General features: G+C 33.8%; 2 protein-coding genes across 3 annotated transcripts; both read right to left on the bottom strand.

Annotated features, from left to right (window-relative positions):
- Window positions 1-773: 773 nt before the first annotated feature.
- On the bottom strand, window positions 774-4366 carry LOC134273191 (putative tyrosinase-like protein tyr-3). The gene is made up of 5 exons (XM_062755371.1): window positions 4304-4366; window positions 3788-4180; window positions 3568-3677; window positions 1694-3381; window positions 774-1455 (listed from the first exon to the last, which is right to left on the bottom strand). Exons 2-4 carry the CDS (start codon window positions 4178-4180, stop codon window positions 1845-1847), a joined length of 2040 nt encoding a protein of 679 aa, XP_062611355.1. The 5' UTR covers window positions 4304-4366; the 3' UTR covers window positions 774-1455; window positions 1694-1844.
- A 4919-nt stretch (window positions 4367-9285) lies between these two features.
- LOC134273192 (uncharacterized) lies at window positions 9286-13500 on the bottom strand. 2 transcript variants are annotated; one of them, XM_062755372.1, is made up of 5 exons: window positions 13388-13500; window positions 12853-13276; window positions 12464-12576; window positions 10398-12118; window positions 9286-10269 (listed from the first exon to the last, which is right to left on the bottom strand). In XM_062755372.1, exons 2-5 carry the CDS (start codon window positions 13267-13269, stop codon window positions 9986-9988), a joined length of 2535 nt encoding a protein of 844 aa, XP_062611356.1. In that variant the 5' UTR covers window positions 13270-13276; window positions 13388-13500; the 3' UTR covers window positions 9286-9985. The 2 variants fall into 2 exon arrangements, with proteins under 2 accessions (XP_062611356.1, XP_062611357.1); XM_062755373.1 differs by lacking the exon at window positions 13388-13500 and having other exon boundaries at window positions 12853-13284.
- Between the last annotated feature and the right edge of the window lie 4837 nt (window positions 13501-18337).

Below are 18337 nucleotides of genomic sequence, written 5' to 3' on the forward strand. Positions count from 1 at the left end.
TAATTAGTGTAAGGTATTATAAAAACAAAGCTTCCCTAAAAGTTTAAGGGAAATTGATGTTCCAGGAAAACGTTTTTAAGACTGACAATCGATTAATCATTATAATCATGTCAAAAAAACATACGTATGTTCATTGTATAATCGGAAAGCTGGCATGACAATGCACAATGTACGATTTATATAATACATGTAATTTCAATGACCTGAAAAAAAAGACGAAACACCCATTTTGATTGAAAGAACTTATGAATTTGAATAAGATGTTCAATCAAATGTTTCAAGGACAGTTATGGAACACGAAAAGCTGCTTTTTGCAGTAAATATATAAGTGATTAAAATGGTTGAAATAACAAAGAAATTGATGATGGGGTTTTCTTTTTTGAAAATAAAATAAAATTTGGTTGTGTTAAATTAAGGAAATATGAGAAAATGCTTTTTCATTTGAAGGAAAAGAATTATTCCTGTACCAAGTGGTTTAGATGATCTCATATAATGACACAATGAACATCAGAACATGTTATACAGAAGTTGTCAAACATACAAATCCTCACTCTGTGGTTAAAAAACAGTTTACCTGTTGTCTATCAGGTAACAATGCCCGAGGGGAACGGGCGCGCGGTTTCTCTCGGGATAAATGTGGAAACCCATTGACGTAATGTTCCATTCTATAATTTCTGTTATTTTTTTTTGTTTCCTTAAAGGTTGTTAATCCCTTACGTTCAATATACATCCCTTTCATCTGTCATTAATAAGGAAAAAAGAAAACAAAGGTGTCAATTGTTTAGGTTTTTAATGGATTTCTATGTTGTAAACAAATTGAACGAAAACGGCAGATGTACGATAACACAAGTTATCGCATGCCCCTTTTCATTTTTCCACACATACACGCGATAAAAAAGTAAACCATTTATAACAAACTTTTTTTAAAATCCTGAGGGTTTTTAGTAATGGATAGGATTGCTTCTTTGGTTTTATTTAATTTTCCCATGCATTTCCCCTTATTTTCGAAGCTTTATTGAGACTTTAATTCAAATCAAATACGAACATCCCTTTTTTCGTACACACAGTGTATCGTATGAGAATCTCTACACATCTCAGATTGACATTCTATGAAATTCTCCTTCCTTCTCTGTCCCCACTCTCTCTTGCTAACATTCACTCATCTACATTTCATACTATCACAGACAGTTTATAATTGGCACATGTAGAGTTATTATCCACGGAATACAGTTTAAAGTCTATATTCGTGCATGGAACATCTTCCGATTCCTGGTCTGCACTTTTTGCTTGCAGAATCAAAATGGCCGCCGTAACATCGGTTGACGAAATATTTTCCCATAGAGCATCTCGCAAATCTGTTACAGGCGTTGGTGCATTCGTAGATCTGGTTTTCAGCGCATGGGCTATTACAAGAGCCGGGTCTTTGAATGATGCATCCGTTACCAAGATCACAGTCTGAAATGAAACAAATAGATTTGTTTAAAAATGAATGAATAGGTTCAAGGTTTAATGTAGGAGAACCTGTCAAGTTTAAAAACTTGGTGATAAAATGAAACATCTTAAGTCTTAAGATTTTCTTTCAAAGATAATTACATCTGCATGAATTTTCTAAAAGAACAAAGCAATATTTTATATTTTAAAAAGGTAGCAACATTAAAGCAGCTCAAGCAATTCAAGAAAAATTTCAACTTACGATTTATGACGCCAGAAAGTGGTTTGTTTCCGTTGAACTTTTTCTGAGGAGCTACTTGATTACTGATTTTGGGTGATGGTCCCTGAATTCCAGGATACGTGGGTCGGGTCCAGCGGGGAGACGGCTGAATTTTGGCTTGCCCGATGACCGTCTACCACTTATTGCTGTAGTCACAGAAGAATGACAGGAAAATTTCGTTGTCGTTGAACTGAGGGGCACCGTTAAGGCCGTACAGCTTCATTATGGAATCTCCCAGTGAATAAGCATACAAATGTGGCGCTTTCGTGGTAACGTCTATCGCACCGGAACATGGTTCATATTTCTTGCTTCTAAGATTTAAACAAGATGGACGACAAACCCTTCCACAGGAATCATACGCTGAAATAACAGCACTGGTCTTCCCTCGGACTGGGCTCTTCACGGCGACGTAAGCAACTGAAACAGAGACCGGAAGTCTCTGATCTACAATGGCGTATTCTTGGTATGTTCCGGTATAAGAAATTCCGTCGGTTCTGACAAATACTTCTCCTGCTCCAGTTTGCGAGGATCGACATTTCTGATAGCACTGTGGACTGCCTGGGTTCAAAGCGGACTTCAGTTTGGTGTAAGAATTCAAAGAGTAAATATCACTTCCTGATCGGATATTACCGCTTCTTACGGGATAAGAATCATATTTGGTGAATGATGGATCCCTCTGAGAAATAACTCTGACTGGGAGATAAACCCATTCCTTAACGTCCTTACGACCGTTAGCACAAAAACTGTTTTGGATAGGTTTGTATTCAAATGCTGAGCACTGGTCAATCAGTGGGTAGGTGATGGCCTCTGGTTCACCGGGGTTAACGCGTGGCATTGGGCGTGAGGGGTTTCTGGTATTTCCACCAAACCACCGTCTATTGAACCATGGATTTGTGGGTTGTCTAGGAAATCCTCTATTATTACCACCTGGTCTGGTTCTCTCTTCTTCCAAATCTCTTCGATATTCTTCAAGAGTTTTAGAAATGCAGAGATATCGCCCATTTAGCTGAGCACAACGTAATTGATTAGAGCCACAGTCCATTCTGTTGGCACTGCAGGTTGGAGGTTGCTCGTATTGATAAATTCCATTTATAAGTTGACCACTTACACCGTCTCTAACACGCAGGTCTGTTCTAAATAAGCCGAACTCTGCATCTGGTGCATGGAACTCGTTTCCGAAGTCGTTTGGATCTGTAGGGTAGTCGTTATCAACATCAACACCAGCTCGGCGAGCAAAACTCCGCTGAAGTTCCCAAATTCTGTCCACATTGGCGTGATGCATCCAAAAAAGAGGATCGTCTGCTGCAGTGTTTAGTTCCGCCATGTTGCCACCAACCCACAGATGAATGTCACCGTGATGGAATTCCAAACCATTGCTCTCTACATCTCTTGTTAACCCGCATATATCTGTAAACCGTGTTTGGTTAGTAATATTCTGAATTTCTTCGAATAGGTAAAGTTCCCCCTCAACACCAATGTTTCTTCTTAAAGGACCAGTTTCTGTTTGCCAATTAGCAGCAGGTCCAGACGTTACCTCTCCATTGCCATTACCCATGAATTCTGCTGTGAATAGAAGCGACTCCGCACTGCTATCCATGTACTGTTCTATTGTGGAGTCCCAGTAAGGGAGGGTCACGCTGGGGTCAATCTCTCGAAGGGCCTCCTCGTACCTGGAGAAAATCCAACAAATTACTGCAAGGTTGACAATAATTCAATGGAAAAAGAACTAAAATACAGTGTTTCATATCTAAAATCAAGCCAAAATGAGTTGAAAAAATACAGTTTTTACTAAATATTTTTAAAAATGTTGATTACATGTGTTTGAACTTAGAGTTGTATTTGCACTGATGACTTACATTTTCAGATATTCCCTGTGAAACCCTGCAAAATGACACCCAAAATGAGCCGTCTGTTCTATATCGCCTGTGTGTATAGATGCAATCATGTCGTACTGAGATTCTCCATTCTAAAGATAAACATAGGGCATTAGTCATTGTTAATTATGCTAGCTCCTCCCTTTTTCTTCTTTCATTATCACATATATTGAGAGCAATGAATTCTACTAAGTATGCTTACCCGACTTTCTTTGAGTCTCCTGACAGCGTTGTGGTACCTGTTTCTCTCATCATCAGTCAACATCCGGTATTCCTTTCTCCTGCGCACCGCCTGTCTTTTACCCCGGCGAGAGCCCAGACTCTGTACCCTTCTGGCCAGCCTCTCGCCGTAGGCTATAGCGCCTGGACTGAGTCGCTTCACCGGATATTGTCGCTCTGGATTAGGCTTCCACTTATATTCCTGAATGCAGTTATGCAGAATAGAAAGTCCCACCTCATCTTCGATAGTACACGATTTGTAAAACTTGTTTAAGCATTTTGCCATCTCATTTGGAAGATCTCTAGATCGTAGGAGACCATTCGTCTGTATAAACAGGATGCATAATGCCAGCAGGCATAATGTGATGCTGCCCATCTGAAAAAAATACATAAAGGATAAATTGCTTTTCAAACACTTACGTTAATTTAATAATTAATTAAAGATTTATTTTTTTGCAAACAATAAAAAAGAACGTAATTGAAAATTTGTAAGTTGTACCTTTTAATTGCAGTTTTGACAATGGTGTTCTAGTTGTTAGAGGTTGCTAGGTCTCACGTCTTTGATGGTGTCTTTTTTCTGCCGTCTATTCTTATACTCTCGATTTTACGAGGAAATAACCACGATTTTCTGTGACGTCACAACATGTCGTCCACTGACATCCTTGGGTTTTTATTTGAAGATTTGGAATGCTCGTATCAGAGTGTGCGACATCGATGACACTTGTTCGATGAGCAGATCATTTTGTCAGTGATTGATTTTCTCACCTGTTTCATTAATGTTACCTTTGAACTACGCAAATGCCGTAAAAATAGATTATCAAGAAGTTATGAATTGTTTTTTCCTTTGTTTTGCATTTTTCCAACATTTTATATTTCTTTTTTGAAAAATTGCATCGTTATTTTGTTTTCCTTTTTTCAGGTTTAAATTTAGAAATGATTTTCTAAGAGATCCGGAAATTATTTTATTTTTCTTCATGATGTTACAAATTTGTATATTTACACGGTAATCAACTTTGAAAAAAAAAATTTAATTCTTTTAAAACATCTGTGTGCAATACAGTTCAAAAAATGATTCATGTTTTTTTCGTTTGGAAATCGACCTTATCACTAAGCTTATATGCATATTTCTAAAAGATGATATACTGTTCATTTAAAATACCACCAATTACATACTATATATATATGTATCAAAAATCAAATTAAATTAGATAAGTATATTAATATTTATTAATTAAAAGCTTTAAATAGCGTGTACAAGAGAGGGGAATCACCAAGCAAAACTTTTCTTCACAGTTGCAAATTTATTAACAAAACATAATTTGTATAAAGAGAAAAACCCCAGTTTGATTAATTGTCTTGCTACAGTTATGGAGATGCACTTTGCATCCTGTTTGACTGTCCAGGTAACGACTTTTTCTTTGAACCCGAAGTTAATTATAAATAGGTCAATCTAGTTGTTGACGTCATAGTACCAGACACCTAACAATGAACAAAAACTATAAATATTTTGTCGTTTACCGTCCCTATTTATAGTACTGTACAGCGTCATAGTGTGGAAACTACTGCTGACGAATACAATGTCAACCAAACAAAAATATTTTTTTCTCATTAGTATGTATATACTTATATTGTATTAACTTTCAGAGATCTTTTACATTCTTTACGACCACTTGTTATAGCAGCAAACGAAGCTCTGAACTAGGATCAGCATTATTAATTTAAGGAGGAATGCCATACCAGAATTATATTTAATAGGTCTTTAAGACATCCCTTTTAAACACAGGCACCTGACGTTACTTATTTTTCTTTAAATAAAAAAAATATACCCGTACCTTTATTATTAGGTATGGGCATATATTTTTTTTAATTAAGAAAAATAAGTAACGTCAGGTGCCTGTGCTTTTAAACTACATGTATGGTTACAACATCGAAAGGCCGATATTAGCAACAAAATGATTTAATTTTTTTTTTTTTTAAATGTTGTTAATGAATGCATCATATGAATATCTAATTAAATAAGTAAAGAAAAGGTATATAGACATTTAAAATCTTTTGCTAAAAATATTAATGAAAACCTATGGTTAAAATTTTCATAAAACTAGTCTCACACAACAACATAAGTTAGACAGCTCATATTACTCTGCTACATGTACGGAGAGCGGTGAATGATATAGGTTGCATTAAATCTGCATGAATACATAGGTTGTAACATAGACCGATTTAGGTCTAGAGTCGACCATTTGTAATATATCCTATCAATATATTTTAATTTTTTCCTATAATTGATGTATTTTTATGCAAGAAAAAAAACTTTTATTCTTTTTATTTTGCAGAATACAAAAAAAAAATTGTAAAAAAATTTGTAAATGCAGAAGTTTAAAAGTAGCAACCAACAATACTTTTACTATTGAAAATGTTCACTGAAAGGCTAAAGTAAAGTAATATGAAGGAAATATAGTACTTGCTTAAAAAAAATGGATATCGAAAGGAAAAACATATTAGTTTCTCCCCCTTTTTTTTTTGCTTGTCAACTTTTTCAGGTAAGATTTCCTCCCCCCACTTTCAAAATTCAAACCATTTACAAGTACATGTATATAAATAATACATATAATAAAAAATATACGTAGATAAAAATATATATCTGAGGCTTCAGATGTGGATTTTCAACTATTTATGAAAACAACGAGGATTTAAAGGGATTTAATTTTTCCTGATTTTAAATTATACATAAATCAATGTGAAGAAAACGAACAGCAAGCGTGTTTGAGTCCAATCATGCAAATTGTGAGCCGAGCAAAGAAGGACGTCTGAACACAGGGGAAGGATCAGGTGCCATTGAGGATTGAACATGCCGGTCATGTCCAGTCACGTACAGGTGCTCTTTATTATGACGATGTAAAGGGAAAATTCATACTAGATAATTCAGTTAAACTAAGGGCGTTCTCATATGAGTGAAAAATTTACGAGAGGGATATTAAACAATATACAATCAATCAACAGTTAAGCTATCAATTTGTACGAAAATACATCAGTCAACATTCCAAATAAGAAAGTCAATATTGATATATTGTATTCGCTAACAAAATCATTTTATTGATCATAGAATTTGCGAAATATTAACTTATAATGAGATTGTTGATAAACGTGTTTCATCAAAATCTTTGACAGTGGCCTCAAGATGTAATTCCACCCCTCAACCCCCTCCCCTAAAATAACTTCTGATTAAAGAATGCTTCAAAGAATAATATACGTTTATAATTAACATATACATATAAAAGTGTCAGCGTATTCATAGTTTACGAGCAGGCTCGATTTTGAAGTTGATTGGTCTGACAACTTGAACTATGTCATGAAAAATATAAATGTAGGTTTAGGAGTAATGAAAATTTTACACGTAAATACGATATTATAAAACCAGTCGTGACGTGAATTAGTTCTTTGTTTTTGTTTTTATATCTTTACAAATAAGACTGGCAATTTTTATCTACAAATTGTAATTTGTCATACTATATAATGTTAAATCATGAATGAAAATAAATATGCAACCAAAAAAAGACATTACTATTAGAATGATAGAATTGCATTAAAGAGTTTTGTAATGAAAAATATTTGAATTGCACTGCACAATAAAACCATTTACGTTTTGTACTTGCATTTTGTTTAGAGTGGTAGTATTATGAGGTGATACTTAAAATACAAACCGCTACATCATTCTGGAATTATTTATTTCCCTCTTTAATGCTTTGCCATGAAGAATCATGAATAATAATTGTGCCTTAGAGAAAAAAATCAGCAAATTTGTATCCAATCTACATTTAATTTTAAGACTATTAAATTGTACTTATGATGTATTAAGATGCATTATTCACTTTACAGCCAATTACTTTTCTTTCACATGAAGCACCAATTGTGCAATGCCCAATCTCTCTTAATAAATCTTACAAAATAATTATAAACTATTGTGCATTTTAACACGCAGATCGTTACTTAAAATGTTAATTAATTCATCAGAAAAAATAGCAAGACATTTAAAATGATGCATAATTTGTTATACATTCCAAATTGATAAAATGATCCTAAATTATTTAAATATGACACACTCCATAATTAATGTCTCTTGAATGTGAGGGAGTCTGAATTATTGAAAATGACTTTAGAATTACTTTTTAAAAAATTATTATTATTGCTGAAATGTATGGAAATAACGAACAATATTCAAGTTCAAAAGTCCATTAAAACAATACAAATCAGGAGCAGAGCATATACAGACCTCTTAAACATCAGAGGTGGGATCAGGGTATGTTGTAACATAAGTAAGCGGAGCTGACGATTGAAAAGTTAAAATCATCACGTTTTTCATAAAAAGTTGTTGATAGATGACCATTTACGCATTTTTCTAATGAAATATCCAAACATGAAACACAGGTGTCAGACTTTTCGGTGCCTTTAATTTCAATAATTTACCTCGGGATATATCATGCTCTTGCAATTGCATATCGAATCAATTGTGATATAAATTACGGGTATTCCCTAATTGGTGAAAAGTTAAAATCATCCCGTTTTCCAAAAAAGAATGTTGATATACTAGTATCTAAATGTTCAGTTGAAGACTACAGCAAGCATTTTTTTCTTGTCATGTTTAAGAGTTTCAATAAACTCTGCTTCACATAAATACAAAAATAGGTCTGCAGATAACAGGGCGCTATTGCTAACTGTTCCCTCAAACCCAGCATTCCTTTCCGATTCCTCAGAATATATTCTCCAAGTTCAGGCTTATTTATATGGACTTTCTTTCTTGGTCAAGCAAAACCTATCTATTTCACACCTATATTTTTTGTATCAATTCTTAATTTCATTACAATCTTATAAGATTTACACTTATCATACTATGTAAGTATTTTTGAACAAATGTTTCTTACTTTTGAAAAATTTGTTTTTTAAAATTCTTAAGTTTCAACAAAAATCATGATGACCAGACTTCCAACATGGAAAATTAAGGTCATAGAAACGCAATAAATTGATACAAATTATAGTGTTGTCCATTGCTATTTACCGTTAACGAATTTTGTAACAAAGTGAATAGCAAAATTTACCGCTGTTTTTTGGCAAAAGCAGAATTGATCATGTACGGTTATGGTTATAATACTAGTGACACCCTTTTCGGATAAGAATATAGAATTAAAGAGATCTTATTCAACACGAACCAATCAAAATATTCATTTTTTTTTATATTATGAAGTTCTGTTTCTTGAAGGTTGTAAGCAAGACACAATGTCTTACAAAATGAAAAGTAGAAAAGTTTTTTCTTTATGTAGATTCAATGAATTTTACACTAAGTAATGATCAATCATTCTAAGTTAGTAAATAAGGTAGAGTTCTTTTAAAACGTATTAGGAGATTACGAACTTCATGCGCAGAACCAAATAAAATAGAGAAAATCCACGGAAAAATTGTAATGTAAGATAATTAACAGACAAGAAAAAATAATAAATATCTTTTTATTTTCAAAATATACATTTAAAATATGTATAAAACAAGTCAAAATGTGATATATTACATGAATGAAAATAAAATAAATTACAAAATGGATGACTAGCACTATGCTGTCCAATCAATCACAGATTTTTCCACGGATCACTCCATTTAGAACCGAGGAAAGTATAGGAAGACAAATTGAAACCAGACCCAAACTAAACTGCATATAATTACGACAAAAAAGACAAATTTGGCACATGCTCGCGGAGGGATTTGATTGATGCTTTGCTCTACAAATCTAATCATGATCCCAGGAACACTTAAATATAAACAACAGTGATCAGGACGATTTGTAGAATCTACATAAACATTGATATTGTCATTATTGTTTGGGACTTGTCGTGGTTTCTTTCATAGAGACATCAATGCAAAAACAAATATGGCACATAAGAAAAACAAAATATTGCACTTTGTAAATGATTTTTCCTCACAAACATCATTGCACTTTCCGTTACAATCAGAGATCTCTCGAGCTTTTATAATAAATCTATCGGATTTTCTGAATTTGTAATTTGCAAAAGAAAATGTTCTACTTTACGCCAAAAAAATAAAAAAAAATTCCTAAAAAAGAAATTTTCTTTTGCAGACCCCGAGATTCTTTCTATAATTCTTTACTAGTTTTTTGGTATAACCCATGCACAAGGATTTATTTACCAATCCCAAATCCACGGACACCGCCGAATTTCCTTCTACCCCTCTGTCTTGTTCCGGGATTCCATTCTTGATCAGTACAGTGGCCTTTGCCCAGTTTACATTTGCCTGTTTGTGGATCAAAATGAGCTTTGTAGCACTGCTGGACAAAATAAAACCCTGCCCAGCATCTGGCAAAGCGATCGCAGGAATTGACACACTGGTAATACTTCCCGGCCTCGCACGGCGTATCACAGTCCGCCTTCTCTATCGTACAGCCTTTATTCGGCAATGGACATTCTAAAAAATAAAATGTTAAAGATGAAAGAAGGTGCACAGCAGACATTAATATTGCAAAGTTTCAAAATATTTAACGAGAAGGCTATAGGGGATTTCCTGATTTGTACGAAATTATAAAGATGACTTACTTTTCAGTGGACTTGCTGGGATAGGTTTTGTGTTGGCAGCTGCTGTGGTGGTCATGATCAATGGGGCATTAGCTGGAGCATTCAGGCTCATCTGAGGAGCATTGATACTTTGTAGAGGACTGGGTTTCATTGACTTCCGGTTGACCTTCACTCCAGCTGGAGGCCTTTCTGGTTCTTTAACCCCTGGTTGAGTGAGAGCTGATTGCCAGGGCCATCGGTCGCTATAGTCACAGTAAAAGGATACATAAATCTGATTGATGTTAAACTGGGGACAAGATCTCTCTGTGTTAAAGTCCCAGACTCCAAGAACTGAATCACCAAAGCTCCCTCCAAACATCAGAGGCTGTTTTGTGTTTACACGAAGAGCACCTGCACATGGTCGATAAAGATTGGTAGTACCAGGAACAAGACACGATGGACGACAGACTCGTCCACAGGAATCATAAGCCGATATCAGAACATCTGACTGTCCTGACCCGGGGTTCTTAATAGCAACATAGGCAATAGACACGGATACTGCCAATCTATGATCTACAATGGCGAACTCCTTGTAGGTCCCGTCGTAGTTAAGACCATCTGTTTGAATATAGATTTCTCCGGCTCCACTATATGTACTTTTACAGCTTCCATAATCGGCAGGTTTTCTTCCATTGCGCATGTATCGATCCAATTTGGTGTATCCTTTTGAAGAGTAAATGTCTGTGTTTGTATTAACTTTTCCGTTAACAACAGGAAACGATCCATAGTTTCCAAAATCTGTGGGTCGGCGAATTGTAACCCTGACTGGAATGTATATCCATTCATTAATATTCTTTTTACCGTTGACACAGAAGGAGTTCTGGATGGGTTTGTGAAGGTCTCCTTTTTTGTTCTTTGGTTGAGGGGGGTAGGGTGGGGCCAGGGTGGGGCAGGCTGTGGTGGTCGGTTGTGGTGTCGTACTTGTCGTAGTTGTCGTTGTCGTGGTAGTCGTTGTGGTGATACCTGTGTGCCCGCCACCATTTGATTTAAATTCATCATATTCTTCTATACTCATTGAACGGCATTTATACTCTGCTTTATCATTCTGAACACATAAAAGATAGGGTGACCCGCAGTCGGGCTTTTCAGCTGAGCAGGTTGGTCTTGGGGCGTATTTGTAGATGTCTTTTGTGTAAACCTCACTCAATCCATCACGTACGCTGAGTCCCTCCATCATGTCGCCCATAGGCTCGTCAGGACCATGATAGACGTCGCCAAATAACTCGGGATAATCAGTCTCAATGTCCACTCCATTGGTCTTGGCATTCTCTCTTTGTAATTCCCACACATAGTCCACGAAGGCGTGGTGCATCCAGAACACAGGTTCCTCGGAGGCAACTTCTATGATACCCATATTTCCATCAACGAACAAATGAAAGGGACCGTGTATGAATTCTATGTCGTGAAAAGTCGTAGCGTCATCCCCGCATACTTCATGCATTCTTGTACGTGATGTAATATTTTTTATCTCGTCATCATTCATGGGTCTACCAGAAATTCCAACATTTCTAAAGAGCTGTCCGATCGTTGTATTCCAGTTAGCAAACGGCCCGGAAGTGACGAATCCCTCTTTTGTACCTAAAAAGTCGTCATGCCAGATCATGGAATTAGCACTGTTTTCCAGTCCCATGTTATAATCCAGGGTGGAATCGAGGTAGGGCAGGGTTATTTCTGGGTCTACTTGGATAAGGGCTTCTTCGTACCTATTCAACATAAATTGTGATAAATCTATAGATTTATTCAAATTTATCTTCATTTCAATTTTTCAAGCTTTAGAAAAGTTGAGAATTCCATAAAAATATTTATGAAATAATTGCTATAAAGTCATTGTCTTAGAATATGTATTTATAAATAAAAGTCAATTAAGAATGAATGGTACACGAAATTAAGTTTTTTTCCTTGTATAAATAGTCCCTTAATTTAGATTGATGGTGTATTGAAGGCTGTGGTTTTCTTTGCTTGCGTAAACCATGACGCACTTTGCATTGTGATTGCTACAAGCTTGATTAACCTTGTGTCTATTCTTGCTGATAGGTTGTCAGACTTACATAAGAATGTATAAACGGTGAAATCCCAAGAAATTACATCCGCCATGAGCTGTGTATTGGGTGGCACCAGAGTGGAATGAAGCGAGCACATCGAATTTGGACTCTCCTTCGATCTAAAATTGATTTCCACAAACAAAATTCAGTCAAACGTACTTATAATTATTGTAAATAGTTTTGGAAAAAAATCCCTTTAAATATATGAGGGTCATTGAAAATCTTGAATTAAAAAAAATGAGAAAAAACAACAACAGAACCTCAGAATGTCATCTAAGTGAAGCGAATTGTTCAGCAGATGAGATGTTTTCAACCTCAGATGCTTAATATATCAGAATTTTTCATTACGAGTTGTGATTTACTATTTCCCTAATGCAAATTTTCTTCAAACTAACCTTTTCCTCGAACTTGAGTCTGTTGATGACGTCATGGTACCTGGTTCGTTCGTCATCTGTCATTACTCGGTACTCTTTGCGGACTCTTCGTGTGTCTTGGCCTTGTCTTCTCATTCTCCGGCTATGTTCGACTCTATCTAAAGCACTAGTGATTAGATTACCCGTATACCTAATGGTTCCAGACGTCACGTTCTTGGCGGCAAAGTTTCTTAATTGTGACGTTTTCCATCTGTAGTTAGAGTAACACTGGTGATAAATACTTAGAGCCACTTCCCGGTGAATTCCATGGGACTTTTTCCACATTTTATATAAACACTGAGCATAAGGAAGTGGGTAGTCCAATTGTTCTAACATAGCTAATGTGACAGGTAAAAGTCCGAGGAACAAAACACTTATAAAACACTTTGGAACTGCCATCCTGTTTCTGCAAGTAAAATAAACAAAAAATAAAAATTTCAGAAGAATCATATAACACGATCTATTTCAAGCTGAATTAGGCACAAACCGCACAAAAATAATACATTAAAATACTTACTTTTAATTAAATAGTGTGTAATCCAAAACAAAATTTAAAACATTTCTGTCCTCAGTTTTTATGTGTGTTTCGACTTTTATGTTTAGTTCAAATGATATTTATTGATATAGATACGTGATGTTTTTATACAGAGCGAGGTTTAGGGGGAAGTCCTTAGTCTGCTAAATGGAGACAAATTCGTCACGTGAATGACAGTATTGTCTTCTTACGTCTGCTGTCATCGCCGTGACAACGCGGACATCATTAATAGAGCATCACACGCAAGACGGCCCTACCAATCAAACATATTGCGGTGCATTGCCAAATCATTTCTGGGAAGTGGCTACCACCTGTCAAGTTACCATGGTAACATGCTTATTTATGAATGAAATTACTTACTATAATACTATTTTATGCAAATTATTGCCTCATAAAGTAGATTTGTTAATCATACTTATATTTGTTCGTTTTATTTTAATCAACCACTTGAATTTTATATATCTCATGTAGATATTTAGATACACTTATTTATCTAAGATATCAATACTAAGTTAAAAGAGGGTTTAAAAATGAATTTTGAATTTTAAAAAATCAGAATGAAAAAAAAAATTGAAGTGTATTTGCATAGCTGTATTTTAATGAAGATAATACAGTGAAAACATATTTACAACATCAATGAAAGTCATTTTTATAAGAAATTAATCTTTTTTGTAGCTTTCAACTTTTGTACAATGAAAAAAAAAATTAGGAAAAATCATCAAAAAAAAAAAAAAAAAAAAAAAAAAAAAAAAAAAAAAAAAATAGAATTCAAGAAATTCTGCTTTGCCTCTGAAATTTGGGAATATGTTAATAGTATACTCTAATGTGAGGTTTATTTTTTAGCGATAAGACATTTATTTTCTTTGAGTTGGAATAGAAACACCTTTTCGGAATGATTTTCCATTAACAAAATAGTAACTGAAATTCAAAGAAATGACACTTCGATTCATTGCAATTTCAACTTTTACTTGACGTATTGTGCAATTTGCAATGGCCTCCTTTGTCAAAAATTAGTCCGTGCGTAACGACTTCATCTTCCAAAGTGCATTAAATGACATGAAATACTTGCCGTAGGCCATCCTTAATTAATATTGTAAACAAGCCAAACAATGGTTTTTCTTTACTATGAAGATATGAATCACTGTAAAACAGACAAAATTGAATCAATTTATACGTTTGGACTTTACTTTAATATTAACTTTCAATTAAAAAAATGCGAATTGCTATAACTGAAAATATTAGTAATTAAATGTTGTTGTTTTTTTTCAGCTCCTAAAGTGAAAAGTGTTATTTATTTATTATTTGTTATTTATTTATGTATTTGTTTATACATGTTTTATGTATTTATATATTATACAGGTTTTATTTATGGTCTTTCTAGTTTCCCTGGGATAAGTGATAGCAATTTTCAATTATTATTTAAGAAATGTAAATCAGTTTTTAAAGTTCATGAGTCTACAAAAAAACTTGAATACATATGTGCATTTCCTTTGTTTAAGTATTTATTTCAATAAACTTGTAATAAATGAGACATAGTTCAGTATTTATGTTTTGATTATTATCTGACTTTAATATTGCTTTTTATTGGTAAGTACACAGGGTTGTGATGTTTTATTTAACAAATTGTCGAAAAATCACATCTCGTGAATTTTTGTAATTTTTGTTTTGCATAATGAATATTTTCTATAAAAAAGTAATATATTATCTTTAAGAAGACACTTCTCTTATTGATTCAGTATTCTTTACATAAGGAATTTCAAAAGCAAAAAAAGAAAAAACCAAACTTTTTTTCCCTAGCACTGAATTGCAGAAATGAAACATATTATATATTCCATGCATCATAAAATAAACCACAATAATTTGTAACTGCCTAACAATCAATGACTTTATAAGGTTTATCAAGGATATTAACAAGTTTTTCCCACTCCTATAAATAGGTTTGTAAATTTTAATTCGTCCAGTGAAGGGTAAGAATAGACTTAGTGTCTACCATCAGGCACTTTTACGTTCTCACCAGAGAGAGTTTTTAATCAAAATCTCTTGATCCATCCGAAACCAGTAGATTGTGATAAAGGGAATCTTTAGCGATTGTTACTTTAGTATCTTTATTCAGCTCCACCCACTTTAATGTAAAGTCACATTGTTTTTCGCAAAAATCAAGGTCACATTATTATAATGCAATATTATATAACGTGACAATAAAATATATTTTAAAAGTGATTTATAACTTAATTTTGATATTATTCCATTACTTTAAACATCATTCACACATAATGATTGGTAGGATATGCTCTTTGATTGATGATAGATTATGACAGTTCCCAAATGGTTTTTTCAGGGTCTCTCATCAAATGTAGCCATCTTTGTATCCGTTCATTTTTAAGCATATCTTTGTCTTGCCTATATATACAGAAACAGGGCAGTTCATAACATCTGTATTTTCTGTACATTAATATGACACTAAGGCACAAGGTGATATAAGTATTTCTCATCTGTTTGACTGCTTTTCATATTAAAAAGATGGCCTTTTTTCAGGTTAACTTTCTGAAATCTAGCATCATGAAAGATACCTTCCAACTCAAAATTTCAAAGTCGCAGGCCAAAAACGTTAAAGAATTTTCTTTTCAATAATAACAATCGACTATGTTGAAACATAAAAAATACTTTATTATCTTATCCTTTGTCATGATTTCTGTATGCAGTTTTGTCATTTTCGGCGTTGCATTTCGACAAAACCAAGAAAGTATGAAAAATGTGCAGAGTACTTAAAAAATAATCATCTCTAAGAAATCAATTTGAACATTTCAACTAAATAATATCAAAGAAAGCTCGATTAATTGATTTGTAAATACTTATGGTAGAATCATACACACGTATCTTACAATTTATAAGAATTTACCTTTTAAAACATCGAGTTTTAAAGATAATGATTTTAGAGATGTATACCTTTCACATGAAATATTTAATAATGTAAGGGTTATGTCTCGTACTGAAGATTGATAATTTTAAGTTTTATTGCAAGAAAAATGTGATCTTAATTTGTGCGAAAAACCCTGTGAGCTTAAAAGTGCGCGGACCTGTACATTCACCATATTTTATGCACGTTTTTTTATGCGCCCGGATTGATAGATCTGGGGCGTACATTGTTTTTGTCCTGTCTGTCTGTTTGCCTGTTTGTCTGTTTGTTTGTTTGTTTGTCTGTTTGTCTGCAAACTTTAACCTTCGCCATAACTTTTGAACCATGAAAGATATAGACTTCATATTTGGCGGCATGCATACTCTACTAATTAAGCTCTTTTAAATGATACCAAGGTCAATGACCTTGAGACCTTGACTGTGACCTTTATGCTAAAAATAGCTTTTAAAATCTGCAAACATTAACCTTCGCCATAACTTTTGAACCATGAAAGATATAGACTTTATATTTAGTATGCATACTCTACTAATTAAGCCCTTTCAAATGACACCAAGATCAATAACCTGTGACCTTGACTGTGACTTTTATGCTAAAAATAGCTTTTTTAGAATTTTTTTGCCGCCGGGCGCATAGTGTTTCACAAACACATCTTGTTTTTTTTCAAAATAACTAGATTTTTAACAAATTTTACGTCCTGAGCAGTAAATCGCATCAAATATATTTTCTTTCAGGTGAGCTTAATAAATGAATACAATTTAACCGAAAGAAAGTAGTGACCTTGGTAATTTTTTAAATTATCTTGTATAAGCCATACTTAGAACCAAGTCATTTACTTGCCAATTTTTTAAGGGTGTACACAACGTATTTGCAAATGTACTTTGTGATGTACCTCACAATCTGTTAAGTTCTGATATTTTTTATTGAAAACCATAGTACTATACATACTATTAGTATTAGATGATCATATCCCAAAATAACATTAATAATTTCTTTTTCCACAATGTGTGTCTGTTTAGTTTTGTACCTGTAAAGTGTGTGTGTTTACCTTGACCTTGTAGGGAGAGGGCTAAAATAGGCTTAGTCTGCTGCCCAATCCCATTCACTTTTATTTGTAAAAAAAATTGTTAAAACTGAATTCATCAACTGTATGTATTTACTTTTAATAAATACCCTATCCAAATTCTATTTACTTGTTGAGAAGCTTAGAAAAAAACACAATTTCAGCTATATATTAAGTTGTAGTAGACCTCACAATATGTATCTTATGGTCTGCAAACTATCAACAATTAGATATCGATCATTATTTTTTTAAGACAGGTAATGGATGGGTTTGAATAATTTAAAGCAAAGCAAATTCATCAGTTTCTTTTGTACAAAAAAAATCGCAAAGTGCATATTTGCATGTAGTAAAAACCATATTTTGATACAAAACATTTTCTGAAAGTGCGTTTCTTCAGATATATCATATGATCTAAAAAGACACAACAGGGTCTAACAAACGCTTAATTTTTGGATATTTTAATGACTGTAGACGGTAATGGCCAGTTAACAACAATTTTATGACAAACGAGATGAATTAAGCTTTTTCATCATCAACTTTTCTAATTTATGTTTAATGTGTTTTTGTTTCCTCACCCAATCGCTATTTAAGAGCTTGATATGAGTATGATAAGCAAGGCATGCTTCTCACTGATAAGTTGATGTTATGTACAGGCATTTAAACAACCTCGTTTAAACTCATCATTTCGTAAATTCTATGGTCATTATCATGACTTTGTTAGCAAATATAACCTACCATTCGGTCTTTTCTCAGTTGACTTGCTTTAAATCAATATTAAGACTGGTTTTTAGATCGAATTTGACAACGGACAGCTCCATCTACCTGGCCAAAACATATGGACTCATTCTTTCTGACGATCAACAGGGGATGTTTACTCTCCTTCTAACCACCTGATCCAACCCCTTAAATTTCAGTTGTTCGTGATTTTTGCGCTGTTCGCAATGTGTATTATTAA

The sequence above is a fragment of the Saccostrea cucullata genome, unplaced genomic scaffold (assembly GCF_032062105.1).
Source record: "Saccostrea cucullata isolate Sc308-1 unplaced genomic scaffold, CSIRO_AGI_Scuc_v1 ctg336, whole genome shotgun sequence".
In the NCBI taxonomy this organism is placed as follows: domain Eukaryota; kingdom Metazoa; phylum Mollusca; class Bivalvia; order Ostreida; family Ostreidae; genus Saccostrea; species Saccostrea cuccullata.

Excerpts from the sequence above, each read along its gene's own strand:
- LOC134273191 (XM_062755371.1), bottom strand. The coding sequence starts at position 4,180 with ATGGGCAGCATCACATTATGCCTGCTGGCATTATGCATCCTGTTTATA. Across the intron at positions 3,678-3,787 it reads GGAGACTCAAAGAAAGTCGG|AATGGAGAATCTCAGTACGA; the intron begins GTAAGCATACTT and ends GTTTATCTTTAG. Across the intron at positions 3,382-3,567 it reads CACAGGGAATATCTGAAAAT|GTACGAGGAGGCCCTTCGAG; the intron begins GTAAGTCATCAG and ends GATTTTCTCCAG.
- LOC134273192 (XM_062755372.1), bottom strand. The coding sequence starts at position 13,269 with ATGGCAGTTCCAAAGTGTTTTATAAGTGTTTTGTTCCTCGGACTTTTA. Across the intron at positions 12,577-12,852 it reads GACTCAAGTTCGAGGAAAAG|ATCGAAGGAGAGTCCAAATT; the intron begins GTTAGTTTGAAG and ends AATCAATTTTAG. Across the intron at positions 12,119-12,463 it reads CACCGTTTATACATTCTTAT|GTACGAAGAAGCCCTTATCC; the intron begins GTAAGTCTGACA and ends TATGTTGAATAG.